Here is a 17,571-nt window from a genome sequence, read left to right on the forward strand (position 1 = left end):
CTGGAAGGGGAGATAATTTATAATTATAATTTAAAGAAAAAACAAGAACAGGTTCTTGGTTTAGATTCTGACTTCTTTTTAGCCCTATGTATGGTCTCTTCTCTATCACAGAAAGCCTATTGCTTGAGACTTAAATGTGAGCCGAAGCCCCTGCCCAACTATCTCTAAATCACGTGCTCATCCTCTCTCTCCTCCTGTCTTACATCTCTGCCTCTCTATGTAACAAGATGACGACAACATTCTGATGCATTGGAAAGAACATAGGCTTTGGAGTGAGACAGACCTGGGTTCAGTTCTTGGCACTATCATGTTTTAGCTGTGGAATCTTAGGTAACGCCTCTGAATCTTTTCCTCATCTATAGTATATACAGATCTACCCACCTCACAGCATCTCTCTGAATTAACGTGAGAATGTAAGACACTTAGCATGTTGTAGGCCATCAGAAAGCAGTGCGGCTGATAGCATTTTGAATAGAGTCTCCAGGTTCTCACAGTTGGATCTGAGGGCTGCACCTGGAGCCCAGTGTCCAGAGTGCTGGAGGTGGGGTGCCTTTCTTGGGTGGGGTAGGACCCATGGCTAGTGGGTTAGCCTTTGAGGTCACTTTGTCTTATAGACTATTGGATTTCCTGTTTTAAGACTCCGTACCTGGGACATGGGTGCTCAACTTGTTCTCTCCTCCCTTTCTTCAGGCTCCCGGGCCAATGCCAGTACTTGGGCTTGCCAGTGGCAGATTACTTCAAGCAGTGGATTAATCTGAAAAAGGTACTGTGTCTGAGTCCCGCTCCATGCTTCCTCTGGTTCTCCTTTGCCTCAGACCACCCCCATCTCTTGCTTTCTTTTTTCATTGCTGTTTTCATCTTGTTGTTCTCATCTCTTTTCTTTTCTTCTCTTTTCTCAATACCCTTCCCTGGCTAATGTATGCTGGAAGGTTGTGGTTATTTCTGGGAGTGGGGAGCTGCTTGGGGGGCCAGGCTGCTGGGTGGAGTTTGACACTGCCCTCCTTGGTGTTAACCCAGATGTGCAGAGAAGTCCCAATTAAGGGTAGTTTCCAGGTTCTTGCTTGGAGCTCCACCTCTGGGCTGAGCTGCATTGCCTCTGGGAGGGAGGTGGTCCTAGCTCAGCCTCTGGGAAAGTATCATGAGTGATCATGAGTGTGGCCTCTGAGCCTCCTGACTGGCCCTGGTATCTCCTTCGGGTTGGGAGGCAGAGTTGGTTCAGGTGGGCTTTGGTCCTGTCTAGCCCCAGCCGAGCTTGCTCATGTGGGAAGGGCTGTGGACACTAGAGCCCACTTCCCTTTGAGCATGGGGGAAGAGACTGGCACTCATGTAGCACTAAGCACCTGGGGAGTAGGCGCTGAGGCTGTGGGCTGGGAGGGACCCCGTGTAGCTAGGAAAGTGGGGCTGGCAGAGAATGAATCACCCAGAAAACTGTACTCTCCTAGTGTGTGCTGTCCTTCCTAGGTAAGCACAAGAAGGGAGGTGTAGGAATAAACTCTGCAGACCCCTGCTCTGACAGGATCCTGGCTCTAGGAGGTCCAGGCCACTAGGGAGACTGACTCCCATTAATCCCTGTGATGTAAGGGCAGCAGACCTGGGGCAGCCCCAGGAACCCCATGCCGTTCAGTGACTCCCAGGAAGCTCAGAAAAGGGAGACACACCAGAGGTCAGAGTAGTGGCTCCCGGGGGGCTCAGAGAAGGGAGAGGTCATTGGAGGCTCAGGCTGGTATCGTGGGGATTTGGGTCTTGAACTGGGCATTCAAGGGAGGTGTGGGATTTGGATCTGAGGAGGAGAGGGGGCTTCGGGGCAGGGGGAGCAGCGTGCCTTTGGTGTGTGTGAGGGCTGGAGCTAAGTGAGCATTTGGAGGAGCACTGGAAGACAATGACCGTGGACTTTGTTCCGTACGTCTCAGGGCGGCCACTCTCTGTGGCGGTGTTTGTAAACTCCTTTGCTTTTCCCTGGTGTACGGGTCCTTTTCCCTCTGGCTTGTCTGTACTTTGACCCCTCCCCACCTCTCCTGATGATCTCCCTTGCAGCTGAACAACAGCTGCTTACTACCTCCCAGCTTTGGCTGAGGGGGCCAGGCTCTGTCCTGCCTTCAGGCCTTGGCCTATGGCCTTCCCTCTGAAGCGCCCCCAGTCATCTTCATCGGGCTTATTCCCTCTCCTTGACGATTCAGCTCAGGTCTCACCTCCACTGAGAAGCTTTGCAGTAGAACTCTTGCCTTGAGGCTCCTTGACACTCTGGATATCAGTGATCTTCGAGGGTTGAAACTGAGTCTGTGTGTTTCCTTGCAGATATGTCCATCCGAAGCACAAAGACTGAGTCTGGTTCCTCTCTGTGTCCCCGGTGGCTAGATCAAGGCTAGGTGCAGAGTGTGTGCTCAGTGAACAATTGCTGGCTGGCTGACTGATCTCTGAGAGCTGGCTCCAGAGAGGCCCTCTCACGCGGGCCTTGGCAGGGCTATGCGTGTGGGTGTGGCCAGGCCTGTGCTCCTGGAAGACGGCGTGCCAGCTGTCAGGGTGCATCTGAGGCTGCTTGCTGGCCTCGGCAAATGCAATGTGAAGGCCCCACCAAGCGAGGCAGGCGCTGACCATGAACAATTGCTCTGTGAAGTTCACTAGACTTTTTGGTGTATGGATAACTCCCTGCCTCTAGCTTCCTTGGCAGAGAGGCAGGAAAGCAGCCGACCCGTGTGATAACACTGCCACTCAGGACTACCTCGGTGCTGCTGGCAGTGGAGGCGGCTGTGCTGAGCCTGCTCAGCTTGCTTGTCTGCCAGACTGTGCTGAGCCATGGAGCGGGGAGTGGGTACCAGTAGAAACTGAGGACTCTGTGATCGCCTCTTGGGAGGTAGACTGAGCAGGTCTAAGAAAAACCAGGGGTCTCACCCCTTCTTCTCTGCCCTACAGCCACATCGTGTTCCAGCTGTGCTTAAGGGCCTAGCAGGAAAGATGACCGAACTCCAGTCCTTGCCAGGGGCCATGCAAGACAGGGAGGCTGCAGGGCCCCAGAGGTCCAGGCACATGGCAATCTTTCTGATCTTTATACTGCGTGACTTAGTGCAGGTTGCACAAAGATTCCTGCACCTTTAAAAAGAGCAATGCTAAAAGCTAAGCCAGAGAGGCCATTGCCAGGGTTGTGGGAGTACCATGTAAAAGCCTCACTCCTGCCTTCTGTCCCCATGTGGAACCCAGGCCCTGGCTGTCTACAGGCTCCTCTCCCATCCTTGATCTTACTTTGTCCTACCCCCTTCCCTTCCTCTCCTCTCCTCAACCCCCCAGCAGGGCTTTGCCCCGTGAAAAGAATTGGGAGGGTCCTGGTCTGCTTGGCCGCCTGGACATGCTGAGTGAGCACCTGGGACTGAGGTCACGGTCTGCACTGACTGACTAAGGCCTCCAGTTTGAGAAGAGGCAGAATGTTATCTTTCAGCTGCCCTCTCCTGTCCAGAGGCGGTGTGGGCTGCGTCAGGGAAGGACAGCTCTTCCAGGGCCAGGTTTCCACATCTTCCGTCTCCACCTACTTTCCTTGTAGCAGAGAGGAGCAAGCCAGTGTTTGCTGACATTTGGAATGTCATTGAATGATCTATACTCTCATTGAGCTGTCAGCTTAGAGAGGATGTGGGGCCCTGCTTCCAGCGGCCTCCAGGAGATCAGAGCTGTCACTGAGGGGCCAGAAGAGTACACACACACACACACACACACACACAAATATACACGTGTACTCATGTGAATGAATACATTCAAGCGAGCATACCCAAAACAGTATGTGTGTATCCATACTTGGATACCTGTGTATACACAGTCACCTACAGAAATATCTGAAAATATACACAGACACGAATGTGTTTATATATACATATTCATAAAATGTCAGGGCACATGCACATGTATTGATGCACACATCTGCATCAATAAGCAAAATATTTTTGAGTACCTTCTGTGTTCCAGGTAGTGTGCTGGGCCCCGGGGGGATATAACAGAAGAGATTGATGTTAAACAAACAATTTCAATTGTGTTATAACACTAAAAAGCTCAGAGTCATCGAATCACATCACAAGGGGACCTGACTTAGTGGGGTGGAGGGAGGAAGGGAGTCTAAACTGAGACCTGGGGGATGAGCAGGAATTGGCTAAGCGGAGAACCACACGTGGCAAGGCCCTGGGGTGAAGAGAAGCCTGGCAGCTTCATGAAACAAGAATGTAAGTTCTATGGGGGCCACAGAACTTTTGTCTCTTCTGTTTACTCTTCTGTCTTCATCACTTTGGATTGTTCCTGGCACACGGTAGATGTTTAATCATTATTTGTTGAATGAGTGACTACCTGAAGCACAGTGAAAGTGGGGAAGAGAGAAGGCTGACATAAGATGAAAGTGGAGGGGAGTCCGTAGACCAGACTTTAGATTTTGATCTTTATCCTTAGGGCGAGGGGAAGCAATTAAAGGGTACTGAACATAGGAGAGGCATCATCTGATTTGCATTTTGAAAAAAGTCTCTCTGGCTACAGTGTAGAGAGAGCTAGGAGTAGGTATAGGGGACCAGTACTGGTTTTTCTTAATGGGGCTCTAGTTGGCGTGTTGGGATGGGGCACATCATCATGTGGGCAACATTGCTGAACTCGCAGCATCCCCAGTCCCTGTTCATTGAAACCAGTAGTGCACCTCTCCAAGTCACTGTGGCAACTAAAAATGCCACCTCCCCACCGACAGACACATACTTTTCCGGTGGTCTGGATGGTGTGGGAGTGGGGAGGTACCGTCCCTGGTTGAGAACCAGAGAATTGGACTATTCCAAGTGAAAGATGATAGCTACTGGGATTAAATTGTTAGCAGCAGAAATGCAGAGAAATTGACTGAAACTGGAGTGTTAAGTGGTACAGTCAGTTCTGCTGTGATGCAACATATACCTCCCCCCAGATCACCATGCTGTGGAAAGTTGTGCAGTAAAAATGGGGTTAGGTGCACAGTATTCACAAACTTCATGAGTGACACATGAAAAATAATGGGAATCTAATAAAATAAAAATTATGGGTAGCATGATTTTACACGTATTAAATGGTTAAGAAATACATAAATACTATGATAAGTATGGCATTTTACCTTGAAAAAAACTTGAAGTTTGCTTGTGGAAATGGGCATGAGAAGGGTTATAGCTTGTGAGTTATTGTGAAGTGGCGGAAAGAGAATTCTCTGAAATCAGAGATTGTAATCAGACGGTTGTGGCTTGTAGCACATATGGTGATCCAGGTAGCTGGTATATGTTTGAGGTGTACGCATGTGTCATTTTGTTTATTCTTACACAGCTCTGTTCAGCTGGGTGTAACTTCCTGTGTTTATCTTGTATTGCTTAAGGACAAAGTCTCACACAAATGCACAATGTGCGTTATGCTAAATCGTTCCCTAATACTTCAGTTGCACTGGAACAAATTTGCTCTTTCAAAACGAGTGTTACAGCAGAATTGACTGTACAATAGATTGGAAATGGTGGCTGACCGGCTATGAGGGTTGAGGATGAAGGAGAAGACCATCATGACTCCCAAGGTTTAAGATGTAAGCAACTGGGAGAGTTGGAATGCATTTACTGAGATAATGGAAGGAGGAGATGTTTGGGGATTGGAAGAGAAGGTGAATTCACTGTGGGACATGTTGAGTTTGGATGCCTTTGAGACATTCTTGTGAAGCTGTTGAGAAGGTATTTGAATATATAGGTCTGGGGCTCAAGGATAAGGTCAGGATAAGAGATAGAGATTTGGGGGCATTATTGGTATGTGAATGATAATTGAAGCCATGGGAATGGAGTGAATAAGATGAGAAGAAAAGAGAGCCTAGGACAGAACACTGGGAAATACCAATGTTTGATACATAGAGGAGGAAGATTCAGAACTAGAGAATGAGGAGGAGTGGTCACTAGTAGTAATAGTAATATTTCTTATTTAACGATTGCATTTCATGTGCTAGATCTGTTGTGTCCAGTATAGTTGCCACTAGCCACCTGTAGCAATAGAGCACTTGAAATGTAGCTGATATGACCGACGAACAAATTCTAAATTTTATTTAATTTTAATTAATTTAAATGTAAGTTAAAAACTTTCAAGAAGAACTTTTCAGTATATTTAGAACACACTGGATTGGTAAATCTGCATTTTCAACTGTTAATTGTTTAAAGTCTCAATACAGATCAGGTATCTCTGATGAAGATTTAGCATCTCAACTGAGATGTGTCATAAGTGTAAATTACACACTTAGTACGAAAAAATACAAAATACCTCATTAATAATTTTTTTATACTGAGTCCCTATTGAGATGGTAATCTTTGGATATACCAAATTAAATAAAACATATTCTTAAAATTAATTTTATCTGTTTCTTTTTACTTGAGCTGGGCATTCAGTTCATAACTTGCTTATGTGGCTCACGTTATGTTTGTGTCGGACAGTGCTGTGCCAGACACTGCACTCATTATCTAACCCATTATCTAATCTTCACAGCCCTGCACAGTAGTTACTATTATTTTTTGCATTTTAAGGTTGAGAAAACTGAGGCACAGTGATGATGAAATTTGCTCAGTGTCTTACTTTGGTGCATGGCAGAGCTACAGCTTAAATTTAGTTTTGCCTGACTCTGTGCTCAAGAGAGTAAACGGTAAAAAAGAGAGGGTAAAAGAATGGTAGAAGAAGAGGTAGACCAGGAGAGTGTGATGCCATAGACACCAAGAGTGTCTTCCAAAGAAAAGGACTGGTCAGCTCAGAGCGAGCCGCATAACGTAAAGACTGAAATATGAGTGCCAGACCTGGGCTCAGGGACCTTGGTGACTCTGGTAAAACCTCTTGATGGCATGATAGGAATAGGAGCCAAGTTGGAGTGAATTGGGAAGTAAATGATGAGACAGAGAAATTTTTTTTTCAGAAATGTGGATTTGAAGGAGAGAGAAAGGGTAAGGGCTGTGGTGGGGCAGCTGTGGAGTTGAGGCAGGTTTTGTGGGTGTGTGTGTGTGTTTTTTTTGTTTTTTTTTTATGCGGTACGTGGGCCTCTGACTGCTGTGGCCTCTCCCGTTGCGGAGCACAGGCTCCAGACGTGCAGGCTCAGCGGCCATGGCTCACGGGCCCAGCTGCTCTGCGGCATGTGGGATCTTCCCGGACCGGGGCACGAACCCGCGTCCCCTGCATCGGCAGGCGGACTCTCAACTACTGCGCCACCAGGGAAGCCCAGGTTTTGTGTTTTAAGGTGAAAGACATACGTGCTCGTTTGTACATTAGAGAAGGAAGGGTCGAAACATAGGAGTGAGAGAGGTCTCTGAGAAGGTGACAGGAGATGGTATGGAAGACCCAGGTTCTTTTTTTTTTTTAACATCTTTATTGGAGCATAACTGTTTTACAATAGTGTGTTAGTTTTTCCTTTACAACAAAGTGAATCAGTTATACATATACATATGTTCCCATATCTCTTCCCTCTTGCGTCACCCTCTCTCCCACCCTCCCTATCCCACCCCTCTAGGTGGTCACAAAAAACCCAGGTTCTTGACACTGGCTGTCTTCAGGAGGACGGTCCCCTCTTCCGTCATTATGGGGTAAGGAGAGGAAGATGGGTGCAGACAGATGCAGGTAGGCTTGTGCATTTGGTGATGACAAGTAGTAGTTCCGAGGCTTTTGTTTTTCTCTGTGAAGTAGATCAGTCATTTGCTGATATCTAATAGGGGAGGGCTGGGAAGGTTTGCAGAAAGTGGAAAAGGATTGCTGTACTTTTAGTAAAGAATAGCAATATGAGCTTACTTGAGAAGTATAGTCAGATTTCTAGGCAGTGGTGCGGGTCCAGTTGATGTTGGTGACATTAATTCACCGTGGAACCTCTCTGTTCAGTTGTGTGGCTTTCCTTTAGCAAAGCTCAGCTGCCTGGCTGTGGGCATGCAGAAAGCAGACATTTAGATTCATACACAGGAGAGATTTTCCCAAGGGGCGTGATGAAAGGAACAAAGGAGTTGAAGATATTGTCAAGACAGTGGTTGCCAAGATGGACTGTGGGATTTAAGCTGGATGTTGAAGGAAATGAAGACAGCAGGGGGCCTGACGGATATGGAAAAAGTAGATAGGTCCCAGTAAGATGGGGAACAGGTATACCGACTATAGTTGAGCATACCAGATGAAAGGATAAGAGATTATGGTTGGAAAGTAGCATGTCTGAATTAGTGGTTTCAGAGATGGGGCAGTTCTAAGTGTTGGCAGGTTCCAAGGTGTGCCCATGGGGGTGGGTAGCTAAGATTGGGTGGAGGAGAATGTTAGTGTAAATAAGAGGTCAAGAAATGGGTAGGTCCAAAAGAATGTGAGTATATGGATATACACGTGCACACATAGTATGTATATATTCACTGCATACACAGGACGCATAGGTATAAATGTATGTATAAATGCATGCCTCCACATACATGATTCACGGACAGTCAGACCAAGCCATGCAAGTACGTGCACATACACTCACAAATGGTCTGGAATTCCCTCTGGTGCCTGGGCCTGTTTGGATGGGCTTTTGGGGAAGCAGGCAGGCAGCAGCCTTCGGAGGATTCTGAGTCAGTCCTGGCAGATAGGGCTCAGTCAGTCATGATCAGAAGTTGTAGGGTTGGAGGTCACCTAGAATTTGACAGACCCAGATGAACCAGGGTGTGAAGATTGCTGCTCCACTTTTCCTCTGCCATCTGTGCTATGCGTCCTGCTACAATATCTGCGTGCCCTGAAGGGGATGATGGGGTTGGGACCAGCTGTGAAAGAGGGAGAGGAGACCTTCTTGGGTCCCTCCAAGAAGCATTTCTGTCTCCCCCTCCCCTGGGAGCGGACAGCAGGAGAAACTGCTGAAGGGAGGGTTGGTGTCTACGACTGAGTACGACTTCTTTCCTGACCTTGGAGCGTTCAGAGTCCCAATCAGCACAGTAATAAATTAAGGGCTTATGGAGGAATAAATTCTCGGCCTTAATGAAGTTCTTTGCTGGGGGACATAGGCAGGTCAGCAGGTCAGGATGGTGCAGATTGGAGGCTCCAGCAAGTGGGCTGAGCTAGCTGGGAAGCTGTCTGGACCGAAAGGGTCTGGAACTCTGCTAGTCAGGTCACTATTTTGGAGCTGTGGGGATAGAGCTGCTCAAGTGATAGGCAGCCTGACAGAGGCTGGGACTCTTCATACAGTGGTGGCTGCATGGTGCCTGCCGCAGAGCCCCTTGATTGGGGCTATTTGGAAAAAACAAGAACAAAACAAAAATGAAAACCAAGAGAGGTTTGAAGATGTAGGGGCCCTGCCAGGTGTTTGTTTTGTGTTTATTTTGGAGGGAGGAGGGCTTGCACTGAGATGCTTCTGGACCACTCAGTGGTCAGGACGAGACTGGGGCTGTGGCGCAGGTCTTTGGCATCAACCAAAGTACAGAGCGTTGTCCGTGGGGCAGTGGACACATGGGCTGCCATCTTGAGGGGAGCCAGCTCTGAGGCCAGGTAGATGAGGGCCTCTAACTGTCTTTGGGAAGAAATATGTGCAAAGAGAACAGGACACAAAAGCACCAGATATGAATGTGGGAGAGGCGGAGGCACGGGACAAGGAGAGGCTGAGTGGGAGAGCAGCCCTGAGGGTTTGCCACTGGATTTGATGCTGAAGCCCTGGGAGGGGCCAGCTTGGGGGCTGGAGGCTTTGGATTGAAGAGCTGAAACTAGAACCTGGGCCTCAAGGCTCCGCATCCTGAGCTCTTTCTCCTTTCATCCCATCCTCTGTAACATCTGCTCTTGGGAATGAGCTCTTGGGACGTAGTCCAGAGGTAGCAGAGGGACCAGTGCTGTATTTGGAGTCGGGGCAGCTGGAGCTAGAGAGACTGTCTTCTTTCTTCTCATCTCCCTGCCCCCATGGTGTAGTGCCCTGCCTGGGCTTTTCCTTTAAATATGTCTTACAGCTGTCTGAACTCTGAAATTTCTTTCACTCCTTCCCTCGCCTTGTTAACATGTGTTGCCTTTGGGGTAATCAGGGAAAAAATATTATGTCCTTTTACAATTACCGGGTTTTGGAATATTAAAATGTCTCGCTGCATCGGCACTGTTATTTTGATTGGTATTCTAACCTTTGACTAGCCCATAAAGCGTGCCGCTCCTGAAGCCAATATTGCAGGACTGAAATTTAATTCCGAAATGATTCCAGATAATAGGGAGACAGATAATATATGCATGAAGGATATTATGTTTGGACTAACTGCAGCAGGGCCAGGGCTGGGGAGCTGAATAATAGCCCAGAGTGAGTTATAATCTGTGGGACAGAAATGCCTTACTGTCAGGGCCAGGAGAGGAACTCTTAAATCAAAGGCACGGGAAAGGGTGTGATTCAGTGTGCTTGTTTTGACAGGAACAGCACCGGAGCCAAGAGGGTAGGTGTGGGAGGCTGTGGCCCATCCTTCCTCTTGAGCACGGTACCCAGGGCCTGGAGGATCTAGCTCATTGCAGCATCCCTATCTTCATATCTCCTGTCTCTCTAACATTCCAGCCATATCAAACTTCTCGCTGCTCTTCAAATAGACAGGGCACTTTCACTTCCCTTTGCTCATTCTGTTCCCTGTGCTTACCTCGCCTTTCCCCTTTTAATGTGTTGGAAAAACTCCTGTTCATCCTTCAAAACCCTCTTCTGTGAAGACTTCTCTGGTGTTCCCCACTTCTGGTAGACATAGTTAATCACTTCCTTAGTATGGCTTCAGTACTTTGTAATGAGTATATCATGTGGTCTTGTAATCATCTGCTTACATGTTTGTGCTTCCTACTAGACTGTGAGCTCCTTGAGGCCTGCTTACCACCCATCTCTGTATGTCCCGTGCTCAGCACTGGGCCTGGCACACACCGGGTATCAACAAGCATTCACTGAACCCATGCTGAGTATAAGGCTGGACTAATGAGCTCCAGAGTCCAGATGCCTATTCCCTTACCAGATTTCCCAGACAAATAGACTTAGAGAAGGCAAGTAATCTGTCTAAGGGCACATAGCCAGGAAGAGGTAAAGCTAGGATTTGAACCCACATAGGTGTTGTTCTTTTCCCCAGACCATGTATCCTAGGCAGGTGGACAGGGAAGGAGTTGGAGGCCAGGACAGGAAAGACAGAAACTCACTTTCCTGACCCCTTGCTTCCTTCCTTCCTTCCTTCCTTCCTTCCTCCCTCCCTCCCTCCCTCCCTCCCTCCCCCCCCTCCTTCCCTCCCTCCTTTCCTTCCTTCCTTCCACAGCTCAGGACTTGGGTCCTCTTTGCTGGAGACGGCATTACTTCTTAACATTTATGGGACTCAAGACCTGGAAAGGATTGTGCCTCCTGTTCCTGCTAATGACCTTTAGACAGTTATTCCACACAAAAGGCACTTCTCTATTGTGAGTTTGTGACTAAGGATCAGGAAGGTCCCTTGAGAAAGGTACTAAGTATGGTTTTGGAGAGCTCTTAGGGAGGTAGGCAGACAGAGCACACGGGGCTCAGTAATATCAGAAAACTTATCAGACATTCCCTTCCCCCTTGAGCACTTGATGGAACTTATATTTTGGGTGTATAGTGATAAAAGTACATAATAAAAAAAGCTACAATGGGGCTTCCCTGGTGGCGCAGTGGTTGAGAATCCGCCTGCCGATGCAAGGGACATGGGTTCATGCCCCGGTCCGGGAAGATCCCACATGACACGGAGCGGCTGGGCCCGTGAGCCATGGCCGCTGAGCCTGCGCGTCCGGAGCCTGTGCTCCACAACGGGAGAAGCCACAACAGTGAGAGGCCCGTGTACCACCAAAAAAAAAAAAAAAAAAAAAAAAAAAGCTACAATGAATTTGATTGGCTTTTAAATGAACTTGTATTTTCTTAATTACAATACTAGCTGCATAATCCTAGACAAATGGTATGGCTGTTATGTGACACTTCCGCTTCACTTAGTCTTCAGATGATGCTTAATGTGATGTGGCCCTGGGGATGTGGCTCACAGGCTAGAGAACATTGGTGTAAGAGAAAGAGTTTTGGAGCCAGATGAGTCTGGCTCAAACATATAATACTGCTACCAACTAGCTGTGTGATCTGGGGCAAGTTCCTTAACCTCTCTGAACCTATAAAAGGTGCCAATATCTGACACGTAGACTCTGAAGTCCAGTAGGCTTGATTTAGGATCTTGATTCTGCACTTACTAGCTGTGAGGTTTTAGGAAATTCACTTAACTTCTTTCAGCCTCAGTATCAACCTCTGTAAAACAGGAAAAAGAATACCCACTCCGAGAGTTGTCCTGGGCATGATGTGACAGCACTGTGCCTCTGCTGCTCCCTTGTCCTTGTGCTGACCACTGGAGACAAGATGACTAGGCTACAAGGGGAAAGGAGCCAGGAGCTCAAGATAGACATATAAGCCTTTGTGGGCAGGAGCTAGGAAAAGGGGGTTCCTCCAGCAGAATGCAAGTGAGCACCAGGGAGGAGGAGCCAAATGCCACCCCTGGACTAGCTTACCCTCAGCTGACACTGAGGAACAGAGCCCATCATCTCATGTCCTAGATTGCAGCCGCCATCAGCATGCCTGGCTGTCCAGTAGAGTATGGAGTCACACTCACCTTTGGGCAATTCCTGGCTCTGCCACCTTGCTGCGTTATATGACCTTGGACAAGCCACTTACCTTCTCAGAACCTCAGTTTCCTTGTTTGTAAACTAGAGATAATTAGTAATAATAAACAGGTGCTGCTCTAAATGCCTTTTTATAAATTAGCTCAATCCTAAACAACTCTGAGATAAGTACTGTTATTAGCCAACTTACAGATGAGGAAACTGAGGTACAGAGGTTAAGTACCTTCCACAAGGTTCAAGAGCTAGTGAGTGATGGAGTTATGCACCTGAATCTAGGGACCATGCCTGTAACTGATTTGCCCTGTTGCCTCCAGGGCAAAGGAGGGAGGAGTCATTTCACCTGGGGTGTGGGAGAGGCAGTCAACAAAGTTTCACTGAGGAAACTGTTGAGGTGAGCCTTGAAAGATGAGTGAGTTTTTAGGACTCAAGTGGAAAGGGCATTCCAGGCAGAGGGAGCCCTGTGAACAAAGGCCTGGAGGGGAAGGAGCTTGCTGCATTGGGAAACTACAAACAGTAGTTTTCAGGTTTTGTAAGCTACTCATGTGGTCCAGCCGTGTGTATGCCTTTTAGCGGAGGAAAAGCAGAGAAAGCAAAAGCAAGTGAGCGCAGTAAGGAGCCATTTCCTGATGTCTAGAGTGGAGCCAACCTAAGCTGCCTTCTAAGAATGGGGCAGTGGCTCCAGAAAACTGCCATGTTTATGTCCAGGTGAGGGAAGGAAGAGCCTGTGGGCCTGGTGGATAGCAGGGAGGGAAAGAGGTCACCATGACCTGTAGCATTATTGTCTGTGGACAGTCTGAGAATGCTTGGCCAGAAGACCTCAGTATCCTTACAGTAACATGTAGGAAATTACAGAGTGAAGAATCAGTTAGGTCCTGGTTGCCACGCTTGTAGAAGAGTGCTGGTGCTTGGTGCAGGGAGGGGGGTGGCCTGGCGCTGCCTTAGCTGGGGAGAGATGCTGCCTTGCTCTGTGTCGCTGGTGAGTGTGGCCACAAGGGGGAGGGGAGCGGGAGAGGAATCAGCTCAAGGCAGCCGGGATTCTTTCTTCCTCGGTGAGGTTCCCTGCAGCTGTTACAAAATCTACCTCTACCCTGGCACCCTGGCATTGCCTGCAGTGCCCTCCGTGGCAGGTCTTTACAACGAGGCCCACCCTGGGTCTGTGTGCCGCTCTCTGGCTGCTGCTCAGTCTATGTCCTGTCAAATGACACAACCTCTTCGTCCTGGTCCCACCATGAGCCGCCTCTGTCTTTCTCTTGTGTTCTTGAGGAGGTGAATTCTGAGCTCGCTCTGGAGCAGGGGAGAGTGCTTCTTCTGTCCTGGGTGTGTTTGGAGCCTGGATTTAAACCTCAGCATCCAGACTGCAGAGCCCATACTCTCACCCTCGGGCCAGGGGCTAGGGCCCAGTGGCCCATGGTCTGTGCCTTTTGGTTATTTTGTGGGCTGGTCTCTCCCTGTGCAGGACCATAAGCCACTTGAGGCAAGGGACCAGATTTGCTGCTTCTCTGAATCCACAGAACAAGGCAAGCAGAGGGGACCTCAAGAGACTCTTAGAGGCATAGATTACTATAGAAGAGCTGAGGGCCGTGTAGGGAAGAGGTGGACTTATCAGCATTCAGTGTAAAGTCTGAGAGAGCCAAGGGAACCCTGAGTTACTCTGCCTTCTCCCAGGTTTGGTTTTGTTTTTCTCTTTCTTCCCTTTTTTTTTTTTCTTTAAATTGTTGTTGTTGTTGCTACTCTGGACCCCGGAAACTGGGAGGAGTTACAGAAAAGGAGAGAAAAGGGCAAAGAGACTTCCTTGAAGGGAGGAGGTACAGCCCTGCCTCCCATCTCCCACATTCCACGCAGACCACTCTGGAAAGGCAGGTTTGACCATGCCTGTAGGTATCAGCAATAGAGCACCAACATATTGAGCCCCCAGCTGGAGTCAACTTCTATGCTAGGCGCTTTCCACACATTATGACCACTTTAGTCCTCGCAGCTACTCAGCAAGGCCAGGGCTATTGTCCCTATTTTATGGGTCCTGAAATAGAGACTCAGAGGCATTAAGAAGCTTGCCCAAGGCCACATGACCAGGATGTAAATCCAGGTTCTTGCCTTCCATGGCTTCCTTCTTGTCACTTGTCCCATAGCAGATACTACCTGAAGGCAGTTCCTCTGGTCTGGCCTGGGCTGGAGGCCTGGGCAAACACACACCAGCCATTACTAGCTGTATGGCCAGTGAGGCAGTGGCTGGGGAAGGACAGGGATTGGCCTCATGCTCCAGTTCTCTTGGGAGTGACATCTATTGAATGGGGATCTGTCTGTGTGTAAGAGAGTGCACCCATGTGAACATGCATGTCTATATGTGTTTAAAGATGTGTATCTCGTATCTCTCCCTGCAGGGAGGCTTGTGTCTGTGCATACTCAGGTGTGTGCATGTGCCCACACATGGGAATATGGGGAGGGTGTAGGTGTGGGCTCTGTGGTCTGATTCCATCAGGAGGTGTGCAGATGCAGGCCTTGTCTCTAGAGGACAGCATGGTGCAATACAAAGAACCCTGGACTGAACTCGAAGCTGGAAGATAAAGGCATGGGCTCTGGTGTTGGGTCATTTGCCCTTTCTGAGGCCTCAGTTTCCTCATCTAATGAATAAGGAAGCTGAGTGAGGTGATCTTTCTTGTTGTCTCTTCTGCCTTTGCCATTCTGAGATCATTCATTGTACCTGAGGTTTCCTCTTTCTGCTCCCAGCAAAAAATGTGATGGTTGAAAGGAAGGAAAGAGAAGTCCCTCTTTGACCCTTACTTATTTTGATCTCTAGCCTTGGGGCTACTCCTTTACCCCGTTGGGAAAAGTTGTGGGTCAAGGGAAGGCAAGGCATTGCCTGGCATCAAGTCAGGAGAGCTGGGGGCTCAGGTGTTGGGAGGAGTTTGGACAGATGGCATTTGTCACAGTTTGGGGTGACCTGGGCCGAAGCTGAATGCCATTGAGGCTTTGGGCTTTTCCATGAGACTATGGGGTGAGGAGAAGCTTGTCTCCCTGCTTCTACAGGGGGTGAAGGGGGGCCTCTCAGTACCCTAAAGGTGGGGTGCAGCCCAGGCCCTTCCTCTGGTTTTGACCCCTTTGTTGACTGTCTTGGCAGACAGGGAGTGACGGCCAGATAGAGACCGGGAGAAGTAGCTGGATGTGTGTTCACATTCATATGGGACTGTGCCGGGTCAATCATGGTCTTTCTGTGAGCTCACCTGGCCTGCTGTCAGCTCTCTTGAGGGAAGAGGGTTTTAGGGTTGAGTGCTTTAATTTTCCCTGGCTGACTCCTCAGAGCTGATCTGTGGCTCCTAGAGATGGGATCTTTTGTCTCAGTCTTCAAGTGGAATTGGAGCAGGGTTTTGTCTATTCTGTTCCATTAATTAGCCATCAGTTCCCTGAAATTTTGAATTTGGCTGGGTCACTAGAGGAGGAATGGGCTTTGTGTGGACTCACAGTGCAGCTGCCTCAGCGCTGGTGAGGGCTTCTCTCTCTGTTGGTTGGGCTTAGGTCAGCCTGGACCTAGGCCCCAGGTAGCAAGTGACCTGTGCTCTGCCTGGGCCGGCACATCTCAATTAACATCTCACTTAACACCATTCCTCAACGAAGCCCTGTGCATCAGGGCATGTAGACTTGGAGATGAATCAGGTCTGGTCTCCACCTGTGCAGAGCTCCCCATCTAGCAAGGAAGATGGGTGGGTCAAGGTAGATGGGGAAAAATACAGTAGAGGTAATAAGTGCAGTGATAGGAATATGTGTACGGTATGTGTGAGTGTATTTTTTAAAAATAATTTATTTCGAATTGGCCTCTGTACTGAGTTGGAATTTACAAGAGAAAGAGTCAGTGTAATCATGACCATATGCTCATGTGTCCCGTTGCCTGTGCAACTCGGTAAGCTCAGGGCTACCTGGATGAGTGAGCCCCTGCTGCAGCCAGGCCTGTGACCTCTTCAACGGCATTAAAGCAGGGCCCTTGAGAGACCCTTGTCTACCCTACCTGGAAAAGAGGAGTGGCCTTCCTGGGGAGATGAGGTCCAGGCTAGCTGCTCAGGAAGTGCTTGTGTGTGGGTGTGGGCAGGTGTGCTTGTGAGCGTGCACAGGCATGAGCCCAAGTGTGCATATGGCAGCAGCCAGTGGTCTGTCCTCAGCCCCACAACCAGGTCTTAACTGTGCTAGGCTTGGGCTTGGCCCCTACTTGGCTGCAAGCAGGAGGGCAGGCTGCAGGCAGATCCCAGGGCAGCCCTGAGGCCTCCCCAGTGGTGTGTTTGCTGTGCCTAATTACCCGGCAGTTGTTTAACTATGCAAGCTGCATGCCTGCCTTTATTGCGCTGTGATTGCCGAGCTGCCTATGGGGAGTGTCATAAAAAGATACAAAATGCCCATTATCTGTCTGACGCCCTCCTCCTGGACTGTGGGTGTTTGTGTTTTATTTTATATTTATGGCTGGAGGGAAGCTCTGCAGGAAGGAGAGGGAGGGAAGGAAAGGGAGGGGAGGGGAGGCCTACAGGAATTGGGGGCTGGGAAACTGAGGAGCCCCTTTCTTACTGTAGTCAGCCATGAGCTGGAGGGCCCTCCCGACCAGAGGGGAGATGTGAAAATGGCAGCTGTCCAGGGTCAAGACAGGGTGCTCAGGAGATAAGGCCCAGATCTTCCCCTCCTACTCCACCTGCAAGTCCTGAGTTTCTGTTTCCACCCTACCTGTGCTAGGTTCCCTGCGTGGAGGCCTGGTTCAGGGCAGTCTGCAGAGGGTTCTGAGAATGCGCTGTGGGAACAGTCTCATCCCTGCTCAGTTCTTTACTGGCTTTGATGACTCGGATTGCCTCCTGGCGCACCATGGCTGGCTTTGGGACAAACACCGTGGGCACCTCGCCCTGCTCCTGAAGCCTTCCACCCCTACAGCTTCAGCTTCCCTTTTCCCGCCAGCCACAGTGAAGTGTTCAGGCTACTCCTGTACAAGATTCACTGGCTCTTAGGGAAACCTCCTGGACCAGGAGAGGGAAG

The 17,571-nt window shown here is 49.0% G+C and overlaps 1 protein-coding gene across 7 annotated transcripts in view; it reads left to right on the plus strand.

Moving 5' to 3' along the window:
- Positions 1–17,571, plus strand: part of ERI3 (ERI1 exoribonuclease family member 3) — a 129,482-nt gene that overhangs the window by 66,878 nt on the left and 45,033 nt on the right. For 6 of the 7 annotated variants that reach the window (XM_059083079.2, XM_067009223.1, XM_067009232.1 and 3 more), the window contains one exon: positions 691–763. The exons of the other annotated variant lie outside the window; for it this stretch is intronic. In XM_059083079.2, the coding sequence (XP_058939062.1) occupies positions 691–763 (73 nt within the window). The remainder of the gene's footprint in view (positions 1–690; positions 764–17,571) is intronic. 7 annotated transcript variants of the gene reach the window in all.

Source organism: Kogia breviceps, chromosome 1 (assembly GCF_026419965.1).
Source record: "Kogia breviceps isolate mKogBre1 chromosome 1, mKogBre1 haplotype 1, whole genome shotgun sequence".
Taxonomy (NCBI): domain Eukaryota; kingdom Metazoa; phylum Chordata; class Mammalia; order Artiodactyla; family Physeteridae; genus Kogia; species Kogia breviceps.